We start from the raw sequence: 26,687 nt of genomic DNA, 5'->3' as shown, positions 1-26,687 counted from the left end.
ATCTTGCCAAGTGTCCTCATCAAAACCCTCGTTTCACAAAATTCAAAAGAGCTTTATTTCGATCAATAGGAAGCGAGAGTTTCCTCACAATTCATTGTGGGAGCTTTATTTGTCTAGGCCTTTAACTCTTTAGATTTCCGTAAATAAGCCCCGGTCATTCTTCTGGTGTTAGAGAAAATTTTGCTTCCAATTTACTCGTATAGTAGTGTTCTTCATAGAGTCATTTAGAAAATGACATTCAAACATTTGAACATTCGTATGATTAAGAAAACATCAAAAATTCAAAACAATTATGTCCCTTATTTTTAAGTTCTTTTATTATTATTATTTTCTCTCCACAATTAAAACCAAATCACAAATTAAAAAAAAAATCATAACTTCCAAATATGTATCCTATTTTGATGAATCTTATTTTGGGGCGTCACACTCCTTTAGAAGCGCGTTACTTGGATATCTGGTGACCAAAAATCTGGTTAAGGGATACTTTTGATTCAATAGCAATTTGTCCAAAATGACCCTTCAATTAAAACTAATAAAAACAGATGAGGAAGAAGCAAACTGATCCTAGTTATGGTAATCAACATCTCAATCAACCTCAACTTCATCCTCAACTCATTCCACCGATTCAATCAATTGAAGAATGAAGTTTTCAAACTCCTCAACAACAACCCATGGTGTATGTAAGGTAATACTCGAACAAACCCATCTTTTTGTACTCGTTTTTGTGCTTAAACCGAACGAAATCGAAGTAAAATTAGGATTTTATTTACTTTCTGCTAGTGTTACGCCTGGGTACGGTACTAGATTTTTCAATCGTAATTTAGTTTTTGAAGAATTTACGCCTAGGTTTAGTTCAATTTAAGCGTAAACTTTGATTCGCATGTCGTTCACGTGTAGGTTTAGTTGATTTCCAGGCGTAATTCCAATTTATGCCTAGGTTTAGTTGATATCCGGGCGTAATTCCAATTTTACGCCTAGGTTTAGTTGATTTCCAGACGTAATTCCAATTTTACGCCTAGGTTTAGTTAATTTCCAAGCATAATTCAAATTTTATGCCTAGGTTTGCTATATGTCCAACCTAGGCGTAATTAGTTAAACTAAATTAAAATTAGCCAAACAAGGATTGTTTGGTCATCACAAAATTATATAAGATAAGGGGTTTTTGATAGTATTTATGGGTGACCGGTTTTTGTCTTATTAGGTGACGTCCCTCTACAGGAGTGTGACGCCCCAATAAAAGCCTTCCAAAAAAAAAAAAAAAGGCTAAAGTTAAAAATTACCGACAATTTGGGTATAAGATCAAGATAGGCTGGGTACATTGTTACCCTCAGTCATACTAACGAGCATCTACGAATTTTTTTTGTCGTCAACAAGAATATATATCTCAGAAGAAAGTGGTACTTTCTCCAGAGAGTAATATCATCAAAAATAGTATCATCAATAATTAATCAAATTACTCAAATCAAGCATCTCTCAAGACAGCTGGGTCACTGTGTTTTCAATCACATTCCGGGAAGAGCAAATCAGACTGCTCACAATCTCGCATCTTATAAGTTTTCGCACCATTTCCAGTGTTGGTGAACATCTTCTCCTCTCACTCTTTGCATTGTCTCACTCTTTGCATCTTATAAGTTTTCGCTTCCGTTAGTATTTTTGTTAGTGTTTTCCCATTTTTCGCTTGTTATGTTTATTTGTTTTGTTGGGCTTGGCAGGCCAGGCCTTCTTCCAAAGAAATAAATAAACGGTACGTATATGCCAAATTAAAAATATGAAAATATTAGTTCTTCCGGAAGGAAAATCTTTCATTAAAATTAATACCACCTCCATCCCAGTTTACTTATTTAAATTGTATAATTTTTTTGTCCTAATTTAATTGTTAAGTTTCTTTTTTCACCTATTTTAGTCTAACTTATCCCTATATTGGAATCAGGTAATTCTATTTCCCATACACATTTTAAATTCACCTTTTCTAGTAGACCAAAAAGATAGATGCATCTTAAATACTAGTGTGGGGATAATTTTGGAATAAATTCTCTCCTCGCTATTTTTCTTAATCTGCGTGCAAAAATCATTTTAAACAACTAGGGAGTATGATGAATGATGAATCTATCAAGTGGGGAGGGGAGAAAAAAAGTTACAACTTGCAAAAAAACAACAAAGACGTGAATAAGCCTATAAATCTGCCACGTGCCATCATTTTCGCGGGAAATGTGACCAACCTTATTTTTCCCACTTTTTCATCTCTACCATTTTTTAACCCTTATTTTTCTCATTTCAAAATTTATACTTCTCATTATCGTCCCCTGACATGATAATTTACTTTTTTCTTTCATTTCTATTTTTTTCTAATTAATTTGTACAGATCATTAGTATAGATTATGAGAGTTTTCTCATTTGTAAAGAAGAAGAATAAAAAAAAAATCAACATTTTGTTGTCTATGAATGATGAATTTCTCAAAGGGATCTAAAGTCTGGATTGAAGACAGAATTTCTGCATGGGAAACTGGAGAAATTCTTGAGATTTCTGGGAAATTAGTTCATGCTATTACTACTTCTGGAAAAAAGGTATATCCATTCAGAAAACAACTTAGATCTTTCATCAAATGTTAATTTCTTAAATTTTCTTTAAATGTTTGTGTTTATTAATATGATTTAGGTTTCGGTTCCTCGAGAAAAACTGTTATTAAGAGATGCAGATGCTGATCATGCTGGTGTTGATGATTTAACAAAATTAACTTACTTAAATGAAGCTGAAGTTTTGTCTAATCTTGCGAAAAGACATGCTTTGAATGATATTTATGTAAGTAATTTTGGGTTTTTATTGTTTTGCGTAGAAATTGTTTGATAAAATGCTTGAAAGAAAAAGGGGCTTATTTTGATATATTAATGTGGGTGTATTTGGTAGACATATACGGGGAGTATATTGGTTGCTGTAAATCCGTTTGCGAAGCTTCCTCATTTATATAATGTGCATATGATGGAACAATATAAAGGAGCTCCACTTGGGGAGCTAAGTCCTCATGTTTTCGCAATAGGTGATGCATCTTATAGGTGTGTAAGTGTTGTTATGAATGTTTGTGTTACGGCTGACTATTGTGATTATGAAGTGTTGTTTGTAATTCATTCTGATGTGTTTTGAAATTCAGGGCAATGATGAATGAACGTCGAAGCCAGTCTATATTAGTTAGTGGAGAAAGTGGAGCAGGGAAGACTGAAACCACGAAACTGCTTATGCAGTACCTTACTTATGTTGGTGGTCGAGCTGCTGGGGATGATCGTACTGTTGAACAACAAATCCTGGAAGTAATTATGAATAATGATCTACTTTTTAAATTCGAGCTTAAGATTAAGTTTTGCAACTATCATTTTATGTTATCAGCTGGTTTGACTGTTTTTTTGTGTCTAATTGTTTGATGCCAGTCAAATCCGCTCTTGGAAGCATTTGGTAATGCAAGAACGGTTAGGAATGATAACTCGAGGTGGGGTTTTGTAGAATTTTTTGGCTTTGGCATCTCACTTATTTTCTTATTTCATCTGTTTTGTTTTGTACATGCATCTGTTGGGATGCAATTTTAATTCTTTTTCTTTGTTATATGCAGTCGGTTTGGAAAATTTGTTGAGATTCATTTCGATGCTAGTGGTAGGATATCAGGTGCTGCGGTTAGAAGCTACCTATTGGAACGGTCCCGCGTAGTTCAGATTACAGACCCTGAAAGGAATTTTCACTGCTTCTATCAATTATGTGCATCGGGCAAGGTATATGATGATTGTTTTGGGTAAAAGGTTGCTAAGGAAGTTTCTGGGGACATGGGAAGGCTGTATAGATGATGTCTAATCTAGAATCTTTGTTTGATAGAGATCTCTAGATTTTACCATGCAATTATTCTATATCGGGACAGATTCTAGCCAAACCGTCTTTAGCACAACTAGAAGTAGTGAGGAAAGTTAACTTGGCCGTTACTTACTACATCCATGAATTGACATGATGTCTTATATCTAGGTTGCTGAGAAATACAAGCTGGACCATCCAAGCAACTTCCACTATTTAAATCAGAGTAAGACTTATGAATTAGATGGAAGGAGCAATGCCAAGGAATATATGAAGACAAAAGCGGCAATGGATATCGTTGGTATAAGTCGTGATGAGCAGGTTGGAGTTTATAACTGTAAATTCTTTAACTGTTGATATTGATGTTTCCCTTAGACAAGTATATTTCTAAGAGGCAGTTATACCTTGTCTCACACCTTTCATCTCTCTCTCAAGGAAGCTATATTTCGGACATTGGCTGCTATTCTACATCTAGGCAATATTGAGTTCTCTCCTGGCAAAGAGAATGATTCTTCTACTACAAAGGACAAGAAATCTATCTTTCATCTTCAGATGGCTGCTGAATTATTCATGTAGGTGAAGGAATCATACGTCTTGGTGGTCTTATGTTTCAGCATTTCATTTTTAGTTGCTGGTATCTTTGGATACTGCAAGTTCTGAAGTAATTTTTAATTTTTTTGCAGGTGTGACGAGAAACTTTTGCTTGCAACGCTATGTACGCGTTCTATTAAGACTCGTGAAGGAAATATCGTAAAAGAGCTGGACCGCGAAGCTGCTGCAGCAGGTCGAGATGCTCTAGCGAAAACTGTTTATGCTCGGCTGTTCGATTGGTATTCCTATTCTGGAAACCTTTACATAACATTTGAGCTTGTTCATTCATATTTGAGTTATTAGCCAAAATTTTACATTTTCAGGCTCGTTCAGAAAGTTAATAAGTCTTTGGGACAAGATACGAATTCCAAAATGCAGATTGGAGTCTTGGATATTTATGGGTTTGAGTGCTTTCAAAAGAATAGGTAAAATTGTTCTGGGATAAAAAACTTTTTTTTTTTGCTTTTCTTGCATTTCTCATTTCATTAACTAGGTTGCTTAGTATCTTTTTGTGTGGCTAGACACCCTTACCTTCCTCAGATGTTGACATTGCCTTTAGTTTCATTACTACTTCGAGTGTTCTGTTTACATTCCGTATGTTCTATCAAGTGATTCAGTCAGAGTTGTTAATACTGTTTTCCTGATTTCATTTTTTAATCTTTATCCTTCAGTTTTGAGCAGTTCTGTATCAATTTCGCAAATGAAAAACTTCAGCAGCATTTCAACGAGGTATGTATTCATATTTGAAAAACTGGATTTGCTTGGTAATTGATGATCCTTATGTATGTTCTTCCTTTTTCCAGCATGTATTCAAGATGGAGCAGGAGGAGTATAGCAAAGAGAAGATCAACTGGAGTTATATTGAGTTTATTGACAATCAAGATGTCCTGGATTTGATTGAGAAGGTTTTTCCTGATCCCTTTTCTGCATTTCAAACATAACCTTGGTAACATTCTCTGTGTGTCTTGGCCTCTCTTTTAGAAGGGAAAAATTCAGCTTGATGTACTGTTTTACGGTTTTTTCTTTTTTTTTTTTTGTAAATTGCTGAGTGCTCCACTTTTAATAGAACTAGGTGCCTAGTATAATACAACAAACACAATATGTTTCTGGAATACCTGGTCCTTGACTCTTGTTGTTCTATCTGGTTTGGCAGAAACCTGTTGGAATAATTGCTCTCTTGGATGAAGCTTGGTAAATGAAAATGGTTTTCTTATAAATTTGGTGTGTGTTTCGTCTATGGTACACACATACTTTTACTGTGATCTCATCCTTACTCGGTTGTATCTGCAGCATGTTTCCGAAATCAACGCATGCAACTTTTGCGACCAAGCTCTTCCAGAGCTTCAAAGATCATCCTAGGTTGGCAAAGACAAAGTTTTCACAAACAGATTTTACAGTTTCCCATTATGCTGGAAAGGCAGGTCATGTATCTCTAAATTTATCACTCATTAACCTGCAGTTATCGGGTGAATAATTTATTGTAATTTGTTTATTTCTTTGTATTGTAGGTTACGTACCAGACTGATATCTTTCTTGATAAAAACCGAGACTATGTTGTGGTTGAACACTGTAATCTCTTATTCGCATCTAAATGCTCATTTCTTGCTGGTCTATTCCCATCGGAATCAGATGCCTCGTCAAAATCATCTTACAAGTTTTCTTCTATTGCGTCAAGATTTAAGGTAGCAATATTTAGAAACCTTCGGTATTAGTTTCATTTTAACTTCTCTTGCAGTGGCATTAGGGCAATAGCAAAAGAAAAGCTTCGTCTAAATTTGTATCTATCTTCCCTTGTGATGGACAGCAACAACTCCAAGCACTCATGGAATCTCTCAAGGCAACAGAACCTCACTACATTCGTTGTGTTAAGCCAAACTCTTCGAACAAACCTCACAAGTTTGAAAGTCCAAATGTCTTACAGCAGTTACGTTGTGGGGTTAGTACGAACAATTTTGTAGTTCGAACTGTTGAGGAGGGATCATCAGATGTTCTTCCTTCCGTTATTTTCTTTACATTTTTAAGACTATATTGGCTTACTGCAATTGTGATTTGCTATGTTCTTAGGGTGTTCTTGAGGCTGTGCGAATAAGTCTTGCAGGTTATCCTACAAGGAGGACTTATTCTGAATTCGTGCATCGGTTTGGAATTTTAGCTCTTGAATGCATGGACGGAAGGTAATCCAATGGGGTGTTTTTCTGTTGTATGTGCTTTTTAATTATTTAGTGTAATGGTTGGCTTGAAGTGCCATCCATTCTTCATTCTCACCATATTCATCAACTGTGTTCAATCTTCCTATTCTTATTTTAAACTGCAGTTATGATGAAAAGGCTCTGGCAAAGAGAATTTTCGAAAAGCTAAAACTTGACAATTTCCAAGTAGGTTTCTGTTAATCTTTCTAGAGCTACTAGCTATGTCCGTCTCTCTAAGTTAAGTCCTCTTTACATGCAGCTGGGTACCACCAAGATTTTCCTTAGGGCAGGTCAAATTGCTGTTTTAGATTCCCGGCGAACTGAGGTTTTGGATATTTCAGCAAGGTTAATTCAGGGACGATTGCAGACATTTCTTGCGCGCCGGCAATTTATCTCCACTCGAAAAGCCGCAATCGTCCTTCAAGCATACTGCAGAGGTTACAGATTGATTTTACATTCATGTGCTTTTGAGATTTCCATGTTGCTTTTCTACTTCAGATGTTGTGAATTCATAATTCCGTCAAATAAATCCATTTCTGTAATTAATTTGTATCCTCTATTAGTATCTGAACATAATCCACCTGAAATTTGTCTACTTTCATCCATTTATATCCAGTTTTGAGAAGATTATATACGTTCCTGCAGGTTGCCTATCTCAAAAGATTTTTGCAGCCAAAAGAGCATCAGCAGCAGCTCGTTCTATTCAAAAGTATGTTCGTGGTTGGATATCACGGCGTTCTTATTTGCAGCTTTGTTGGGCTGTTCTTCTTATACAATCCAGCATCCGGAGTTTGTCTAGTCGTAACAGTTTACTACACAAAAAGAAACATAAAGCTGCTTTGCAGATCCAGGTAAGTTTGATTTTTAAGAAGATTACTTTTGTTCCTTATAATTTAGATGCAGTAAAAGAACAGATTGCACTCAACTGTCTTCTCTTACTGGTGATACAATACGTAGACTCATTGGAGGATGTTCAAGGCCCGCTCAACTTACCAACGCTATCACAGTTCAATGATAGTTTTACAGTGCCTATGGAGGCAAAATCTTGCAAAAAGAGTCTATCGGAAGCTTAAACGGGTATGTAAGGAGTGTATTCTTTGCAAGAAAATAGTTACCCTGCTTGCAGGTTATGTTATGTTTCTGCTCATCAATGTTTTTACATTCTGTTTGTTGTTTTCTGTATCTAGGAAGCAAATGAAACTGGTGCATTACGCTTAGCAAAGAATAAGCTTGAAAAAGAACTGGAAGATCTCACATGGAGGTTGCAGCTAGAGAAAAGATTACGGGTAACTTTTAACAAACTAATAGCACTGAAAGATTCACTTAGGAAATTTTAATCTGGGTGGGGCTCATAAGAGTTAACACTGTGTTTCCAGTTACTATTATGGATCGAGTAGTTATTGTCTGTCTGGGTAAGGAAATGATAACTGTTAATGTTAGATGTTCATTTTGATTATGTAAATTTCTGATGTCCAAGATGTGGATGATCTTTTTGGGGATCTAGGTGTCAAGCGAGGAGGCTAAGTTAGCAGAGGTTTCAAAGCTTCAGAAAGCATTGGATTCCATGAGCTCGGAGATGGAAGCTTCTAAATCAGCAACCATAACTGAGTGCAATAAGAGTTCGTTGCTTCAAAGTCAGTTGGAAGAATCTATGAAGGAAAAATCATCTTTGGAATGCAGAATTACTGAATTGGAAGAGTTATGTAAGGAGCATTCATGTTTGAAGGTGTGGTTCTGCATTGTTGGTTTTCTTAGTATTTGAATCTTTTGATTTGTCATTTCGACTAATTTTCCTTTCTGTACTGTTTTATCACTACTACGATAGAAACAGTAACTTCGCAAAAAATCATTCCACTTTCTTTTGCCAATTTTTTGGATGAAATATCTGCTCTATTACATCCATTCTTTGGTTTAGCAGAATGCAATAGAAACGAAGAGATGACTTCGATGCATTACTCTTCAAAAAGAATCCTTTGTCATTGTCCACTGTCCTAGATTCCGACAATCAGACATATTCTTGTCAGACTTACACTACTTTAACTTTGCAGAGTTCATCTGAATCCCTAGCAGAAGAAAACTCCGCTATAAAGCTTGATCTCATCAAGGCTCAAAGCGAGAGTAATAGCACACTGGAGAAGTTAAGAGAAGTGGAGGCACAGAATTTGCAGCTTCAGCAGAATTTCCGAAGGTACGGTTCAAGCGAAACTTCTGCTCTACTTACTGTTTCTTAATTCTAATTGTTTTTACCGTTGAGAAGTCATTCCAAGTTTTGGCGGTTTTTAATGCATTTTGTGTTTTAGAATGTTTTCCTTTGTTATCACAGAACTTGATTTGTCAGGTATATATTGTTTTTCTGAAACAGTTTGGAGGAGAAGATTTCGAATTTAGAGAAAGAGAATCATGTGTTAAGACAAAAAGCATTATGCTTATCTCCAAAGGTCAATCGGCCGGCATTTGCAAAGACATTTTCTGAAGTAAGACAGTACACCGACCCACTCTTTAGGAATTTTCTTTTTCATGAAAACAACAATAGTGAAACCGATTTATTTGTTTTTTGATGGCTCAGAAGTACTCTGGGATGACTGTTGTGCTTCCTGATACTGATAGAAAGAACACATATGTAAGATATTTTCTCCCTCCTTAATCGTTACATTGTGGAACTAATATGCTCCAAAAAATGCTCATATTCCATGTTTTTTGATGTAGGATTCTCATTCGCCTCGTTCGCCTACAAAACTTTTTTCACCATTTGCGCGTATTGGAACTGAGTCATTTAGGTCAAAGATTATCACTGACAGGCATCAAGTATGTTTTTAATATCTCATTTTTGGAGACATTATATTTATCTTGTACTACAGGAAAAAAGAGCAATTATCTAGACTAAATAGAATCTAATATGATCCTTGTCATTTCCATGTTATGAATTTTAGTATTCGTCTAGCTGAATTTTGAGATTGTGCAGGAGAGTCATGAGTTTCTTTTAAGGTGTATCAAAGAAGATTTAGGATTTCAAGATGGTAAACCAGTGGCAGCTTGTATTATATATACATGCCTTCTTCACTGGCATGCCTTTGAGTCTGAGAGGACTGTTATTTTCGATCGCATAATCGAGGGAATTAAAGTTGCCATAAAGGTATTCATACTCGCTTCATTAAAGTTGATTAATTCTATATCTGGATAAGAAGTGGAGAAACTTAGTTCCACTCCGCCAGTAATCAGACTGCTATAAATGTTTCAGGTGGGGAATGTGAACAATATGTTGCCTTATTGGTTGTCGAATGCTTCAACACTTCTGTGCCTCCTGCAAAGGAATCTACGCTCAAACGGTCTTTTAAGAATGATGCCCTTTTCTCGGCATGCTTCTGGACATCCTGGAGCCAGTATGAGAGTAATTCCTGTAAGATTCTGTCTAGAAGTTCATTTTGGCCTTCCTGCTTGTATACCCATATGAGATTATGTAAATTTGATATATTACTCAGGGCTTGTCACCTAAGCAATGCAATACGTTCGATGATGGTATGTCACACGTAGAAGCAACCTATCCAGCTATATTATTTAAGCAGCAGTTGACTGCTTATGTTGAGAAGATTTTTGGCTTGATTCGTGATAACTTGAAGAAAGAGATTGCCCCACTACTCAGTCTCTGCATTCAGGTAGTGATTCTGATCTTTACATCTTTTGTGGCTTCAGAGAGATGAATTGCACGTAACACTGAACTGTTGTGTATCACTTTAAAGGCACCGAAGAACGTTAGCAGGCGCCCTGTAAAGCCATCCAAGTTTCAAGGAGGTATTCCTCAGCAACAGTCTCTAAGCAGTCACTGGGACAGGATTATCAAATTCTTGGATTCACTCATGAGTCATTTACGTGAAAATTACGTGAGTGCTGTGCCTTTTTCTAACCAATCACTATTTGCGTTTTTTTTTCTTTTCTTCTGTTTCTTTTGCTAGTTTCATATCCTAAAAATTGTGCTAAATTGTGTAATGAAGGTCCCGTCTTTTTTTATCCGCAAGCTTATTACCCAGGTTTTCTCTTTCGTCAATATATCTCTATTTAACAGGTAAATGGGTCAGAAAATTATGCTGCTTTCAGTATCCTGAAATTTCAAATGATTTGCTCACAGCATCTGTATTTATAGCTCATTTTCTCTCTTCCTCAGTCTTCTACTACGACGGGAATGTTGCACATTTTCAAACGGTGAATACGTAAAATCTGGTCTTGCTGAACTTGAACGGTGGATTACTAATGCCACTGAGGAGGTAACTCATTTATGGTTCTCAGACACATGAAGTGGTCTCATTACACTATCTTTTACTTTTAAGAATCTTATTTGTCATTAGCTGTAGTTTGCAGGTTCCTCTTGGCAGGAGTTAAATTATATCAGACAAGCAGTTGGTTTTCTGGTAACAAGCAATCGCCATCTTTCCTACTTGATTTTAGCTTTTGTGGTTTTATTTTCTCCTCATATAATTTGGAAAATTTTCAGGTGACACATCAAAAGCGAAAAAAGTCGCTGGAGGAGATCACACGGGATCTATGCCCGGTATAAACTCTTTTGAATGCAAATCCAAGTTTTTGTCATCAATCTAGGAGACGAAGAAGAATATGTTAATAATACCAATAATTTTGTTTCTTGAACTTTGGGCAGGCATTGACTGTAAGACAAATTTACCGGATAAGTACGATGTATTGTGATGACAAGTATAGCACACAGAGTGTGTCAACAGAGGCAAGTTTAGTACTACTTGAAGTTTAATTTCAGTTACCATGTAAGTTCTTACTAATCTAATGTTCACAAAATGCGCAGGTTGTTGAACAAATGAGAGAGACTCTAAATAAGGCTGCTTCGAAGAATCTCAACTCTAATTCATTCTTGTTAGATGATGATCTAAGGTAATTTTATTAGTTACGTGTTCCTCTTATTTGCAACGCATCAGTCAAATGTCCAATCTTGAGGCAACTACATAAGAAAGCATTAGGCTTAGTCCTATGGGCTAGATATCTAGTTGCTAGATTGACCATCCACGTCAGCATGGGCAACCTCCTAAGTCCTATGGGATGGCTAATCTAGCAGCTAGATTAGCAGCGGGACCACCATATAACGCCGAACCGTTCAGCGCTCAGTGCTGAACGGTTCAGCGCTTTAAATCTCAGCTATTAGATCAGAAAATTTTCTCCCAGCGTTGAATGGTTCAGCGTTTAGACCACTTTTTGAGCGCTGAACGGTTCATCATTTCAATCTCGATGATAGTTGAACTGCGAGCAGTTGCTAGGAGAGAGAACTATCAACTAGCAGTGTAAAAAAATTTCCCACACTTTTTTCATGATTTACAATACTTTTTGGCCGATCTAGCAGTTCAATCTAGCCCATAGGGGTTAGCCTTAGCGTAAGTTGGAAATTATCTTGTGTTTCAACTGTTATACGATTTTGTGGCAGCATTCCGTTTTCTACTGAAGACATCGCAGAGGCCATTGCAGAGGTAGAACCATCAGATGTAGAGTTCCCACCGTTCGCGCATGAATATGCTTGTGCACAATTCTTAGTCCCTAATCAAGAGTAGATATAGGCTCCTCTGTAAAGCTCCAGTCCCCAATTAAATTTTGTAAAACTGACTGGAGATGCGTGACGGGGACTAATTTGGAGCTTCCTCCCATCAGAAGTTGTGCAGGTGCACATAATCTTAGACAGAGATACCTAAATCTTTTAGCCAGTACAGATCAACACAGGTGTTTCAGGGCGGCAAGTGTTACAGGCAGGGGGGAGTCTTGGACGAGTTCGTTAGCCAATCCTTTTACATTTCTGTACATCTATTACCTTCTAACACATACAAGCTGTTGTAAAATACTGTACAGAAGATCTGTGACATCCATTGAAGTTCAGAGTTTGTAAACTAGCTTGTATTCATTCAGTAGCAAAAATACATTCAATAAAGCACACCTTACTGTACAACTTGGTGCAGGTCACAATCGTCGAACATTGGACGAAAACAATGATTTTTTCCTCAGCAAAAACACGCACGAATCGAATAAGTGTCCCTGTAAATTTCTATCTGTATGTACAAAGAATGGACAGCGATCATCTAAAGAAAGATGATTCTTGAAATGAGATTGATTGAGAAGTCTTTCTCAGATATGGGTCTTATTTTCGGATCAAAAGAGAGCAAATTTTTGATGATGATGAGTTGGATTTTGTGTTTGAATCCTGTAATTAATGGAGTTTTTGTTTAGGACTTGATCTCTCTGTAACAGAGGAACAAAAACAGAGAGAACGCGGAAGAGGAATAAATCAAAGAGTGAAAATCAGGGATAAAATGAATGAAAATAGGAGGATGGAAGATAAAAATGTGCAAAACCAAACTAAAGGCTTTGACAAAATAAACTCCAATGTTAATGTTAAACGATGATAAAATCCTCACTTCCAATTGGACACTTGACATTACTCCATTGGTCGAGAAATTAAAATTTGGGTAACATTTTGTTTATATCAAGTATTTAACCGCACGTTAGTAATGTTGTTAACAAAAAGGAAGGTGGACAACACTTCTACGAGAGTTTAACCTCATTAATTTCCTTATACCGTGTTTACACCAAATACTTAACTGTAGGTTAGCGATACCATCTAAGGTGGACAGTACGTCTGTTAAATCACGGAAAATTTCTCCAGTACAAAATTTTGTTTAAATTTAATTTTGTAATGGAAAAGGAAAACCTCACTTACTATTTTTAGAATTTTATGGAAGTCCATGTTCAATTTGGTAGTCGAGTAACTAATATATTAGGACTCATTTTTCCATATTAACACATGAAGAGAAAAAAGATACATATTTATTGTGAGAATAAAAAGAAAAAAAATAAAAATAAAATTCAAACGTGTTTTTTTATCTTTTCTCCATCTATTCGATGCATTGAGACAATATGGGGTAACACCAAATCGAAAATGTATCTCTATGGGACGGGATGAAGTCCCGCGCACAACAAATCAAAAATTTGGTTAAAAGAAAAAAAAATGCCCCTAATATAGCGAGTGGAATATCATTTTGGTTCTACCTGTCAGAATCATACCAAGTGACAACCCCTTCTAAGAATGGTAAGAGAGAGAAATTGTTTTCCATTATACCTTATCTTTCCTTATATAGACTTTCTAAAAACCCCTCATTTTATGATATCATGCCACATATCCTAAACCTCCTTACTTACCACTAATGCCTTCCATTCTCTAATACCACCTCTTTTTTCTCCATTAATTTACTTTCTTTCCATCTTATCATTTTCATCTTATGAATACTTTCTTAGTCTAGACTTGGAGTTTAATCCCTAAATTTCATATTTCATGTTGGGTTTGCCTCCCCAGGTCTACTAAGGGTAGTAATTTTCATGAATTAACACGTAGCACCAACACTAATCTAGTATACATAAAAAAAAGTTAAGAACCATTATATGCTTGGTCGGACAATATGGTCATTATCACTTTGTGGGACGAACTATAGCCTAGCTTTTCCTTATTTCAGCCAAAATCAAAATCCTAACCCTTCTTTTCCACTGCCTATTTTAAGATTTGGAAAACATGTTTAAATTTCCGCTTATGCTTAGTAAAAAAAAACTGGTCAAATGTGATCCATACGAATTTTTCGGCTTATGCTTGGCAAAAAAAAAAAAAAATGGTCAAATGCGATTCATAAGAATTTTTTGTTCGGAACTGATCACTCAAGAATTTAGAGAATGGTTCTGGAAAGACTATTTTTTATTTCTTGGTAATAATGTTTACATTTGGTTTTTGGGTAGGATGTGTTGGCATGACGAGAGTGACATAATTTTGACATTTTAGCATCATTTTTCAAGAATATTGTATATTTGAATGGCTGATTTCTTTTTTTTTTTTTTTTTTGAAGAGAAAGGTTAAATTTATTATAAAAAAAAAAGGGCAATGCCCCCATTTTACAGAGATATGCAGTTTATCTTCTATCTATTATCACCTTCCAATGAGTGGTAAGATCTCTAAATACAATGTTCAATGCCCCCAAGTATAAATTAGATTCTTCACTTCAATGATGATCTCTTCTTCTTTTTTTGCTCTCTTATGTGCCATAATCCTGCTATTTCTCTCATTCCAAAGTGCCCAACTTATAACAAAAATGAGCAATGGCCAAATTTTTCTGCTTCCGATCCTATCTCTTCTGAATTTCCAAGCTTGGAGTTGAGAGGTAATAGACCCTCCTTGAGCCCATTTCACATTATAACCTTTAATGAAGTAGATCCAAACTTTATAAGAAAACTCACTGTGAAGCAGCAAATGGTTGACCGTTCTGGATGATTGTTGCAGAAAGAGCATGTGGTGTTTTGAAACTGACTGCCTCTTCTAACCAGATTATCTAAAGTGGGGATAGAGTTTTGAATGGCTGATTTCTTATGATATCGATGAATTGGCGCTAATTAATCATGTAGGATTAGATTTTTCACAATAAAGTTCTAAATAAAACTGATTTTTCCTGGTAAGATAAACACCTAGTGATTTAGTTCTTTCCATGGCTGCTGGAATGATGATGAACATGGTTCAGAGAAGAACTAAACTCGTTTACATATCGGGGGCCAAATTGTAACTTAAACAAACGTGTGATTCCACACATGTCGATACTAAGGATTTAACAGTTTTTTTCTCTCACAAAGATAGATCCTTTTATATTTTCCGTCATGGGATAGATCCCCAAATAGATTAGTGGAAAGAGAACATATTTCCTATTTTCCCATAACATATCTTTCATTCTAAATATAAATAGAGACACATAACAAGCTTATTACAACTAAGCTCATGGATGAAATGGGAATAACCTGGCAGTGCCATGCTGCCATTTGAAGTTGTTATAGTAGTTACTACTCCTGCTAGTTTATTACGCAAAAAAATTGTGTATCATAAGAGTCTATACAAAGGATAAAATTTTCTAAAAAGGATAAATAGAAGGGTAGTGATGTATCAAGCAGATAAGCAATGGTGGATTAGATGTCAAATAAATATAACCATCAGTACAATTGAATCTAACCGATTCGATGGTATTGGGCAATAAATTACTGGACACCGTTTCAGCTGTATTTTCTCGTTTTCATCAGTAAATCTAACCATTTTTTTATCATAAGAAAAGAAAAAGTATCGGATATGAGAGAGATTTTTCATGTTCAATCTGGAATGTAATTGTAATCTACGGTTGAATTTTATTCATTTTCTCACTCGTTAATTGGTTTACGTTAATTTTTTTGGCATCAGCGGGAATCACAAATCACTTTTGACCACAAGGGCATATTTTTTCACGGTTTGATTGGGGTATGACTGGATTAATTGGGGTATACTTTATGAGACAAAATTTGGGTCATTTTGAAGTAAAACAGCACACCCCTTAACCATATTTTTTCTGAATGGCTAATATATCTTTGTTTAATTAACACTAAAAATCTGATTAGATTAATTAAGTGGATACAAACTTCTCAAATTATGAATTTGAGTTATGATTTTTTTTTTGATTGAACTTATTTGGGAAGATTTTTGATGAAAAAAATTTGTTTTGAGAAAATCTTTTGGAACGGAAATGAAAGCACACTACCTTAACACTTCTAAAGAGGGATTGCAAAGTTGTTGTATGAAATCATACTCAAAATTAGATCAAAAATCAACACTTTCAGTTCTGAAAGTATGAAAAGTCGGCAAGGTTAATGAATGAAGACCATGCCGCCCAAAATTTTTTGACACACAGGAGATGACAAAAAAAATTTATTAGTCGGCAGGGTCTTCAAAAAATACCCTGCCAGCTGTTGAAAATACCCTGCTGGCTGTTGAGGAAAATGTATTAGTCGGCAAGGTTTTCAAAAAATACCCTGCCGGCTATTGAGAAAAATTTATTAGTCGGCAAGGTTTTCAAAAAATATCCTGTCGGCTGTTGAAAATTTTTATTAGTCGGCAAGGTCTTCAAAAAATACCCTGCCGGCTGTTGAAAAAATTTACAGTCGCCATAGCTATTATGAAAAGTCGGCAAGATATGCATGTTACGAGCTTGCCGACTAAAAACACAGAAATCACAATTTTCGATTTCTAACCCAATATACCAATCAAATCACACAACACAGTGATGGGTTTGAGTTTAAGCATCACATATAGTCTTCTTTTCGCTGATAGAGTCAACAATTTTTTTGAAAATCAAAGTTAAAGATATTTATATGGCTTTGGTTGATGGAAGATGCAGATGAAGATGAAGAAGAAGAAGAGAAGATTAAGAGTTGTTTAGTTTTTTAATTTTAGGGTTAATGAAATGAAGAAATGAATTTATTTTTTAGATTTAATTAGTTCAAGAGTATTAAGATAAAATCACCCTTTTTAAATCTCCCCTTAGTAAGAAAACTAGGTTCCCTTAAAATTGTGTATACCCCAACTAATCTGGATATACCCAATCAAGCTAGGTATTTTTTCCCTTCCCCTTTTTAATGAATCCTATTATTGGGGCTGTAGGAGAGAGAGATTTTGGGGGCTTATCCCAAATGTTATAGGGGGAGATTAGATATACGTAAAAGTTCAAAAATATCCTCTATAATTTCAATTCATTCCCCTTTTACCCTCTCATTAACTGATTAATCTAATCAAAAAGAAAAATTGAAAAATTATTAAACAAAAAAAACTGAAATCATTAAAACCAACAACCGTCCCTCCCTCACTCTCTTCTTTCTTCTTCTTCTTATTTTTCTTATCTTCTTCTTCTTCCATTCCATTCGTTTGAAAAAATTAATCGCCGAATCCAAAAAAAAATCTTCGTCGATTAAATTCATTCTATAAAAGCATGAAATCTAAGGAAAATTTAGGTCAAAGTTCGTCGAATCCGCCTCCTACTAAAGCAGAGAAACCAACTTCATCAAATGAAAATGGAACTGAAGATCAAGAAGAAGTGAATGAAGGAGATCCACCAGCCGCCGAGACTCGTAATATGACAGCAATAAGGTATGAATCCAAAAACCCACTCTTTATTTAAGCGTTTCGTTGATTATTTTGTTGGTTTCTAAAATTTTAGGTTAGAAAAAACGGTTTCTAAAAATGCTTACAGCTAGGAGTTCTTGTGTTCCCAGCCGTAAATAGGTATAACAGTTGGGAATTAATGATTTCCCAGTCATTTATAAATTACACGGTTGGAATATCTAAGAACTCCAGCCGTAACTAAGTCGATGTGTACGAGATGGAGAAATACTATCTGTAACTAGTTGTATACGGCTAGGAAATATCCTAGCCGTACATTCTCCTGTGTTCGAAATTTTTTCAGCGGTAGTTTAGTTACGTCTCCGTTTTTCTATCTGTAACTTTATTTCCTGACCGTAATATTCAGTTTCCTAGCCGTTTATATATTACGACTTGGAATTTCCTAGACGTGTGGTTCTTTGTTGAGTATTCAACTAGCAATATACTCACGTATAGGTTTTCCTATCCATAATGCATTTTTCGTCTTGGTCGATTACTAAGTTCCTATTCGTGATTTATTTTTCAGCTTGTTCGATTATTAAGTTCCCATACGTAATTTATTTTTCGGCTTAGTCGATTACTATGTTCCCATCTGTAGTTATTGTTGCGTCTTGGACTATCCAATTTTCCTAGCCGTGTTAGGTGTTACGGTTTAATTCTGTCAAATTTTCCCAGACGTATTTCTTATCCACTTTTGGTTTTTTGCCTTGTTTATCTTGGAACGGAGGAAAAGAAAAAAAAAAAGAAGAAAAGATCCCAAGAAGTAACACCTCGTAGTGACCCGACTCCGCAACCTCGTCATGCAAAATCATTGGGTGCAAACGCAAGGAATGCAAGTGGAGTTGTGACTGCGGGAGAAAATGAAGGTGGTGGAGATAGAGTTGGAGTTAGCGGAGGAACTGAAGTTGGAGTTACTGTAGGAACTGAAGTTGATGTTACTGGAGGAACTGAAGTTGGCACTTCTAATGGTGGTGGAAATGAAGTTATACTTGTTGTTACCGGAAAAACTGAAGTTGGCACTTTTAGTGGTGTTGCTATTGATAAAAGTAAAATCCATAGTTAAGGAGGGCAAGGAGGAGGAAAAGAAGGATGGAAAGAATAAGTATAAACCTAAGACAACGACAAGAGAAGTAATTGATGCTATGGAGCCTTTACCTCCCAAGAGGAGTGGGAGACCTTGGGGTGAGGCTAGAGATCGTTCCGTCTTGATTGGCTACTCGTCTTCATGGGCTGGTAGGGTTTGTGGCACTAAAGTAATAACTCAAATTACATATATGTATATCCATTTTGTTATGGATTATTATTTTTACAACCAAACTAAAGCACCAACAAGAAAGGTTTTGACCGTTGGACAATGAGCATCCAAATGTGATAGCTTTGGTAAAAGCTTCGGGCTTATTTTCTGGAATCGAGGCTTTGCAGAAGACATATGATGTTGTGACAGTTTTTGGTTTTAGAGAAATATTTTGGCCAGAAACTATGACTTTTCACCTCCCATTCGGGAAGATGACTATCACTTCGGATGACGCAAAAAAATCACTGGTCTAGCTTTGGAAGGAAAGGATGTGTTTGATGGTTTCAACTATTCTATGCCTTTTGATGAGCTTTGTTCCTTGGCGAAGAACTGTCATTGGTGGGGTATAGATGAAGCGGAAGAAGAGTTTGACATAGGGTATGGAGCACCTGCTAGAGCTAAAAGGAAATTTAGTGCACCGGGCGAAATAGGTGAAGCCGTTAATATGTCAAGGAATATTAAATTGGTTCGTCTGAAGGATAAGTTTGGGGATTCTGACACCAAGACTAAGAGTGGATTGGTGGTGATGGACGCAGAAAGAGATAGACATACGGCTATAGCTTACTTATTGCATGCTCTTGGGACCGTCCTTTTCCCCGATTTCTCAGGAAATAAGGTAAATGCTTGTTAATTGCAATGTTTGAAGACTCTCAATCTCGATCCGGAAACAAATGAGGCACCTAGGTACTCATGGGCCACCGCCCTCCTTGATGATGTGTTGAATTATCTTTGCAAAGCTTCTAGATGGAACGAAATACAAATTACGGGATGTGTTGCTCGTATCCAGGTATCTTTTTGTTTGTGTGTAACATCTAAATTATAATGAATGTTTATTTATTTTACTTTTATATATTTGTTTGTGTGCAATATCTTATTTATAAAAAAAAAATTGTCGTAGCCATGGGCTTACGACCATTTTAAAATCTTGAGGCCTACTCGAAATATAAATTGGGTTCTAGAAAAACCTACAGGAGGGAGATATCCCTTTTCGGGGACCCAACACAAGGCTAAAGAGACCGAAATGGTCGACATGAGGAAAACACTGGATGCTTTGACAATTGAAGATGTGGCTTTTGATCCATATTTGAAACTTGATGAGGATAGAGAAGATGAAGTTGGTGATAGAGTATTTTCTGATGTGGCGACTTATACGGGATCTTTGTTTCATGCAACTGGGTTCGTCATTTTAGATCCTCGTAGAACGCTCCGCCAAATCGGTATTGCCCAGAAAATTGTGCCTCAATAAACTCCTTTTAGACTGAGCGTAGCCACCTCCCAATTTAAGGACAAACATGTCAAATTGAACTATGAAATGCACTATCTATCGAGCATTGGAATGCTCGTTCCCAAGAAGCAAACCAAATGAATAGAAGACTCCTTGAAGCTTCTCATGGGACTTCCCAAGCGGATACGAATTACATGGAATGGCATCGAGAGTGGGATCATCCTTATGTGGAAAATTTGGATCAGGAGGCGCAGAGACATTTCAAGAATGCAAATAAAGAGAGGTTAAAATCAAAGACATCAGTGAATGAACAAGATGATTGGGAGAAGATGGTGGTACATACACTACTAATTATGTTTGTATATGTACTACTAATTATGTTTGTATATTTTTTTTTCTCCAATTATCTATGAATAATTATAGTATGTGTGTTTGATATGAAAAAAAGGTCGAACGAGTTAATTGGGTGGTCAAGGACATCACATGTATGATTAATTTGGATGAGGACTTAGAGGGACCTGAACTTAGATTACTCCGGAATCGAGTTAAAGGCATAATAATCCCTAAGAAAGGAGGTTTATATCCTGAACAAGAGGAACGATCAAGGAGAACTAAAAGGGTCAGGTCTCATTCTTCTAGCGATGACTCGGAGAGTCCTCCCCGTGATCTAGTTCAATCTAAGCAAGAAAAAGTCGGTCGAGGTGAAAAAGGTGGTCGTGGTCGAGGTGAAAAATGTGGTCGTGCTGGAATAAGTGCAAAAGGTGGCCGTGCTGGAACTAGTGCAAAAGGTGGACGTGGTGGAACAAGTGCTAGAGGTGGACATGGTGGTGGTAAAAAGACTACAATTCAAAGTGGCAGCGATCGAGGTAAAAAAGATAGAGTTGTTGAACAAGTTGTGGAACCTGAGCAAGAGGACGATTTGGATTCGTTTATGCGCTCGTCTTCAGAGAAGGGATCAAGTGAAAGTGAATGACTATTATTATTTTACTTCATGGATCTTTCATTATCTAAGACTTTGTCTATTTACTATTTTTGTTGTTTGGTTATGGATTTGGATGGATGAATTTTTATAACTTTGCATTTATGAATGAATGTTAGTCTTTCCACTCGTCTAATCTAAGAAATCTGAGGAAAAAATCAAGTACAACCAATTTTTTGTGCACTTTCGGCTAGGACGATGCTTCACATAACTCAGCCGAAAGTGCATATAATTCTTGTCAAATAAACTTGCACAGAATATCGGTTGGAAATTCCCGTCCATTATAGGAAAACGGCTAGGAAAACGAACGGTAGCCATATTACGGTCAGGAAATACCTAGCCGTGTATTGCACTGGAGACTCAAAAATTAATTGAGTCTTGGTTACGGCTACATATCGGGGCCATGTATCTTTTTCGCGGTTAGAACTCCTAAATGTAATTCTGACATAAATTTGCAACTTTGGTTTACGGCTTGGTCGACATTTGAAGTTCCTGGACGTAAATTGTTATACGGTGGGGATTTCCTAGTTGATGTCACTCTGATAACCAAAAAAAAATGGCTCCTTGTTGCGACGATATATTCTGGCCGTAATTCTGACAAAATTAACAACTATTATTTACGGCCTGAAATACTTAGCCGTAAAACTGACACACCACAAACCCTGCAGCTTTATATACAGCGTTACGACTCGGTCTATCTTACGTTTTCCTTACCGTAAATACCTATAATTTTGAATACCACATCATATCGACTAGTTTTTTGAATTTTGAAAAATAGATCCATTTGAAGACTGATCTATAAAAGGTTCTAGATGTTCAACCACTTATTTATACTTGAAATAACCCCACCTCCGTATAACCACCCATTCCAAAACAAAATCACACCTTCTACATCAATAATCTCCACCAAAACTCCTACAAACTCAATGCAATGTACTCAAAGGATAAACCCAACTTCACTTTGGAAGAAGACTTATCTCTTTGCAAAAATTTTGTACAATGCTATCCAAAAAAGGGAGAAGAACGAAAGAAAGGTGGTTTACCAAGTCAATCGTATTGGAGTAATATTTTTGAGAATTTTTGTAGTGAAACATGTTACACTAACAACCGCGATGTGGTTGAATTGTATCTTCGATTTTCATACATACGCAAAAAAGTGGAAGAATATATGACTTTACGTCGTATGTGCAACCAACTTCGACTTAGAGGTCATACTGATAGAGAAGTCGCAACTCAAGCTAAAAAGGAATGGAGAAAATGGAAAGGTTATGATTTCAACTTGGAAGCCCGTTTCGCCGTCATCAAAGACTTCTTAAAAGGGATGTTATTAAAACCAACTTTGTAACGGGGAACTATTAAGTATGTAATGGGTTTTATTGTCGTCTAATTAATGAAATAATTACTAAATTTCAATCGTAGTATGTATTCATGTTGAAAATCAAAATTTCTCAGCTTACATATTCAATTACGAACGAGAAATATAAGAATTCCCAGCCATGAAACAGACTCAGGAGATTCGTGGTTGAATAACGGCTAGAATTTCTTAACTTCCCATCCATTATCACTGTTTACGGCTGGGAATTCCTCGCATCCTAACCGTAATTGCTTAATTACGGCTGGTTCGACACAATTTCCAGGTCGTAACAACTGAAAATTCCAGATTTTTGACGGATTTGAATTGATAAAATTGATGTTGGGAGTTGATTATAAGGTTATCTTGAGTTTTGTGATGAAGGGTTTCATTATTTTTGTTCAAAAATTTTCAAACAAATTTCACCAAAATCACCATTTTTCCTTCTTCAAAACACAAAAAGATCAAGTTTTGATTTGCAAAAAAATTAATGTTTTGATTAGTCTAATCAATTCACTAAGGCTGACTAGTTAGCTAAATCAATTTAATTGGCACTAATTAAATTAAGGGTAGATTTGACATTACAAAAAATGATAGATAAGGGGTCCTATGGGTTGTTATTTCATGACCCCATTAAGCCCCCAAAAAACCACCCTTTTTAAGGCCCAATAATAGGATTCTTTTTAATAGTCGGTTTTCGTTTACGTTGACATAGGTTAGTTTTTAATTTTGGATAGATTTTTTTTCTACTTTGGAAATGGGTGATGGGAAGAAACTGAGTTGAGCTCTGCGACTCGGCGATAAACTCAGTACCCTATCTCGCCATTAATGAAGCTCAATTAATCCTGCATGTCCCCAATTCTGCTTAATTAGTTACCGTTATTGTTTATTTCTTCAATCAGTGATTCTATTTGTCATTGAAACGGTTTCTTTTTTAATTTCTAGCGCTCCTTCTTTTTAGATTCTCTTTTACTCTCCCAAAACTTTCTCACCCATCGCTGTCTCTATGTGTTGCAGGCATTAAAGTTACCTGAGTTTTCTTGTCTTGTTTAAGAATTTGGTTGTATTCAATGACGTTTGTCCCAGTCCAAGAGAGTTTTCTCGAATTAATTGCAACTTCGACAACTCCGTCGTCTAGATTACACGAGATGCAGAACCAAGTTGATAACAAAACCTATGGCTTCGAGGAAAATGGCAGCATCGATATGATAAGGTATACACGTTTCCAATCAATTCGAACACGTAGAAAGAAAAGATTAAAATTTTGCACTATAAATTGGCATTGGATTGTGTTCGTTATCATCATCAGCATCTTAAACTATCAAGTAAACAAAACATTTCATCCGTATTCCGATCCCATGGCTTCTGAAGACATCAACAATCTTGCCAACCAATTTGATTGAGCTTAAATTGAATCATCGGATGATATCAGAGAAGTAATCAACATCTCTCAAATCAATCCCACTCTTGTTCTGCAAGGCCAAAGTTTCAACATCATTGGAAAATTCATTTCCAGCTACAACATGAGTCGATCCTCGGCTGAAAAACATGTTAGGCTTCTATGGGGAAACAATGTGGGTCCTTTTGAACTGAGAAATAAATGCAAGAACATCTTCACTGTCAAGTTTGAAACTAAGGAGGAATGAAAATGGGTTCTTTCTGAAGCTCCTTGGTGTTTGGATGGTTTCCTCTGGATCATCAAACCTTGGAACCCTACATCTAATCCCAGGGATTTGGCTTTCGACAAACAACAGTTCTGGGTAATTTTCAAGGACCTTCCTCAGGAAGTTATGAATGTTTTTGTTGCTAATGAGATGGGGAAAATATCCTTGGGAACGTGCTGTAATTGGATCCTGAAGATGCAAAACCAATTGATTCCAATGATGTTGGTGCTCTCATTGATATTGATACTTCTCATCCATTGATCAGAGGAGTGCTAAGTCAAAATGCTGCTGACTGTACTCAATGGATCCCCTTCTACTACCAAAAACAACCACATCAACTCTGTCCTTCATGCTTCGTTATTCATCATGACAATGACAACTGTAAGAACCAGGCTAAAGAGGTGAGGGATTTATCTCAAAAGCTATCCAGATTCTTAGACAAGATTCCATACAATATGACCACAAATGAGTATTGGAATATCAATGAAGCTCCTACAAGAATCTCTCCTAAAAAGAGTAACAAAAGCAGGAGGGCCAACATGGTGTTATTTGTTAGGCCTGAGGATGGTCATTACTGCAACTCTATCTATCGTGAAAATGCTGGGAATGAAGAGAATTCTACTGATTTCTCAGCTAGTCAGAGAGGAGAAAGTAGTAGGAGGGGAGGCATAAGAAGATTCAAAAGAACAAGAGAAGCTGAAAGCTCCAGCGGTGGATCCAATAACATTACTAAATCAATTCAGGAGGAAGAGGAGACTAAACAACAGGTGAATGTTCAAGAAGTTGGTGACTGGGATAGGCACATTGCAAACCAACAAGGTCAAGAGGCAGGACAAGGGAACTCTATGGTAACTAATCTAAACTTATATTATTTTCATTATTTACATTTATTGCACACATCTAAAAGTGATAAAATTTGTTTTCCTTATATTATAGAGATGAGAATTCTTAGTTGGAACTTACAAGGCCTTGGCAACAAATTAACTAGAGACCACCTAAAAAATTGTATCTTCAATTATAGCCCATATATCATATTCTTATCTGAAACCAAATCCACAGTAAAAAAGGCTAGTTATCTTCTTAAACAGATGAGATATCCCAATATTTGGTGCAATGAGGATAAAATTAGAGTTGGAGGTCTTGCTTTACTTTGGAAGGATGGAATTGATATTGAGTTCGTATATTCTTCAAATTATATGATCAATCTTATTATTAAGAATAATGATTCTCAAGTTGAATGGTTCCTTACCTGTTTGTATAGTTCTTCTTACACTAATGAAAGACAGGTTCAATGGAGATTTTTATATGAAATGGGTGAAAATATGAATCTACCTTGGGTTATAATAGGTTATTTCAACTCAACCCTATACAGTTATGAAAGACAAAGCTATTCCATACACCCAACCCAATCTCATCCAATCATTACCAATACTGTTTCTGATATGGGCCTTATAGATATTCCTTTCACTGGTAGCCCTTTCACCTGGTCAAATCACAGAAATCAACTCAGTCAAGTTAGAACCAGACTTGACAGAGCTCTATGCCTACCTTCCTGGATGACTATGTTCCCTAATGCAATTCTAAACAACCTTCTTCCTTGTGGCTCAGATCATGCTCCCATTTTATTAAACACAAACCCCCAAAATGAAAACCATAGAAAACCATTTAGGTTCTATGAACATTGGATTTATAACAATACTTGTAAATAGGAAATCAACAAATGTTGGAGACTCTCAAAAGATGGTTCTGAAGCCTTCAAGTTCACAAGCAAGTTAAGAGAACTAAAAGGGGTTTGAAACTGCGGAGAATCAAAGAGTATGGAGATACTGATAAGAGAATTAAGGAGACTCAAAGTCAACTTCAACAAATCATCAATCATCCAATGGTTAATATGGAGGAGCAACAAAGATGTCAACAACAACTGAAAGCTCTTTATGAAGTTAAAAATAGAACTGCTTACCAGTAGTCAAGAGAGAATGTTATAAGGTATCAAGATAGAAATTCTAAAATCTTCCATGCTCAGGCCAACTATAGGAGAAGATGCAATCAAATCCACTCTTTAAAGTCTAAAGATGGAGAATGGAAAAGCACAAGGGAAGACATATCAAGCATTCTGTTGGAGCACTTTCAAGAGATTACGACCACTTCAAACCCAGAAGAGGATGAAGAAATTATGAGCCTTATAACCCCATGCATCTCTACAGAAGAAAACAGCAGATTGACTGATATCCCTTCTTCTCAAGAAATCAAGGAAAATGTCTTTCAAATCAAAGCTTGGTCTGCCCCAGGACCAGATGGGTTCCAAGCAGGCTTCTATGAGAAAAACTGGGAGATTGTTGGCATGGATGTAATTCAGATGGTTCAGGAATTTTTCAGAAAGGGTAAACTCCTGAAAGAACTTAATCACACCTTCCAAACTCTTATACCAAAGCATAATTGTGTTCAAACCCATTCTAACTTCAGGCCCATAAGTTTGTGCAACATTTCTTATACAATAATCTCCAAAATCCTCACAAATAGATTAAAGCCAATTCTGCATAAAATCATTTCCCCATGGAAATATGCTTATGTGCCTAAAAGG

At 36.2% G+C, this 26,687-nt stretch overlaps 1 protein-coding gene across 2 annotated transcripts; it reads left to right on the top strand.

Moving 5' to 3' along the window:
• Nucleotides 1-2,328: 2,328 nt before the first annotated feature.
• On the top strand, nt 2,329-12,556 carry LOC113327795 (myosin-15-like). Of its 2 annotated transcripts, XM_026574925.1 has the most exons (38): nt 2,330-2,565; nt 2,657-2,800; nt 2,906-3,051; nt 3,147-3,303; nt 3,421-3,479; nt 3,600-3,756; nt 4,001-4,150; nt 4,265-4,401; nt 4,513-4,659; nt 4,744-4,845; nt 5,092-5,149; nt 5,224-5,325; nt 5,574-5,611; nt 5,711-5,837; nt 5,929-6,102; nt 6,225-6,356; nt 6,485-6,594; nt 6,735-6,795; nt 6,869-7,046; nt 7,255-7,460; nt 7,567-7,686; nt 7,797-7,895; nt 8,114-8,335; nt 8,658-8,797; nt 8,972-9,083; nt 9,176-9,229; nt 9,316-9,414; nt 9,572-9,742; nt 9,848-10,006; nt 10,089-10,262; nt 10,347-10,487; nt 10,599-10,669; nt 10,769-10,868; nt 10,956-11,012; nt 11,096-11,152; nt 11,258-11,338; nt 11,417-11,502; nt 12,047-12,556. In XM_026574925.1, the coding sequence occupies exons 1-38, from the start codon at nt 2,443-2,445 to the stop codon at nt 12,168-12,170; spliced, it is 4,575 nt and encodes a 1,524-aa protein (XP_026430710.1). In that variant the 5' UTR covers nt 2,330-2,442; the 3' UTR covers nt 12,171-12,556. The 2 variants fall into 2 exon arrangements, 1 of the variants encoding a protein (XP_026430710.1); XR_003349217.1 differs by lacking the exons at nt 11,417-11,502; nt 12,047-12,556 and having other exon boundaries at nt 2,329-2,565; nt 10,963-11,012.
• Nucleotides 12,557-26,687: the final 14,131 nt, after the last annotated feature.

This window comes from Papaver somniferum, unplaced genomic scaffold, assembly GCF_003573695.1.
Source record: "Papaver somniferum cultivar HN1 unplaced genomic scaffold, ASM357369v1 unplaced-scaffold_107, whole genome shotgun sequence".
Taxonomy (NCBI): Eukaryota; Viridiplantae; Streptophyta; class Magnoliopsida; order Ranunculales; family Papaveraceae; genus Papaver; species Papaver somniferum.
This window is presented reverse-complemented; position numbering and strand designations above follow the sequence as displayed.

Bases quoted from the DNA above. Each gene is read 5' to 3' on its own strand.
- LOC113327795 (XM_026574925.1), top strand. From the start codon at position 2,443: ATGATGAATTTCTCAAAGGGATCTAAAGTCTGGATTGAAGACAGAATT. The intron at 2,566-2,656 runs GTATATCCATTC...AATATGATTTAG, and splicing joins TTACTACTTCTGGAAAAAAG to GTTTCGGTTCCTCGAGAAAA. The intron at 7,896-8,113 runs GTAACTTTTAAC...TTGGGGATCTAG, and splicing joins AGCTAGAGAAAAGATTACGG to GTGTCAAGCGAGGAGGCTAA.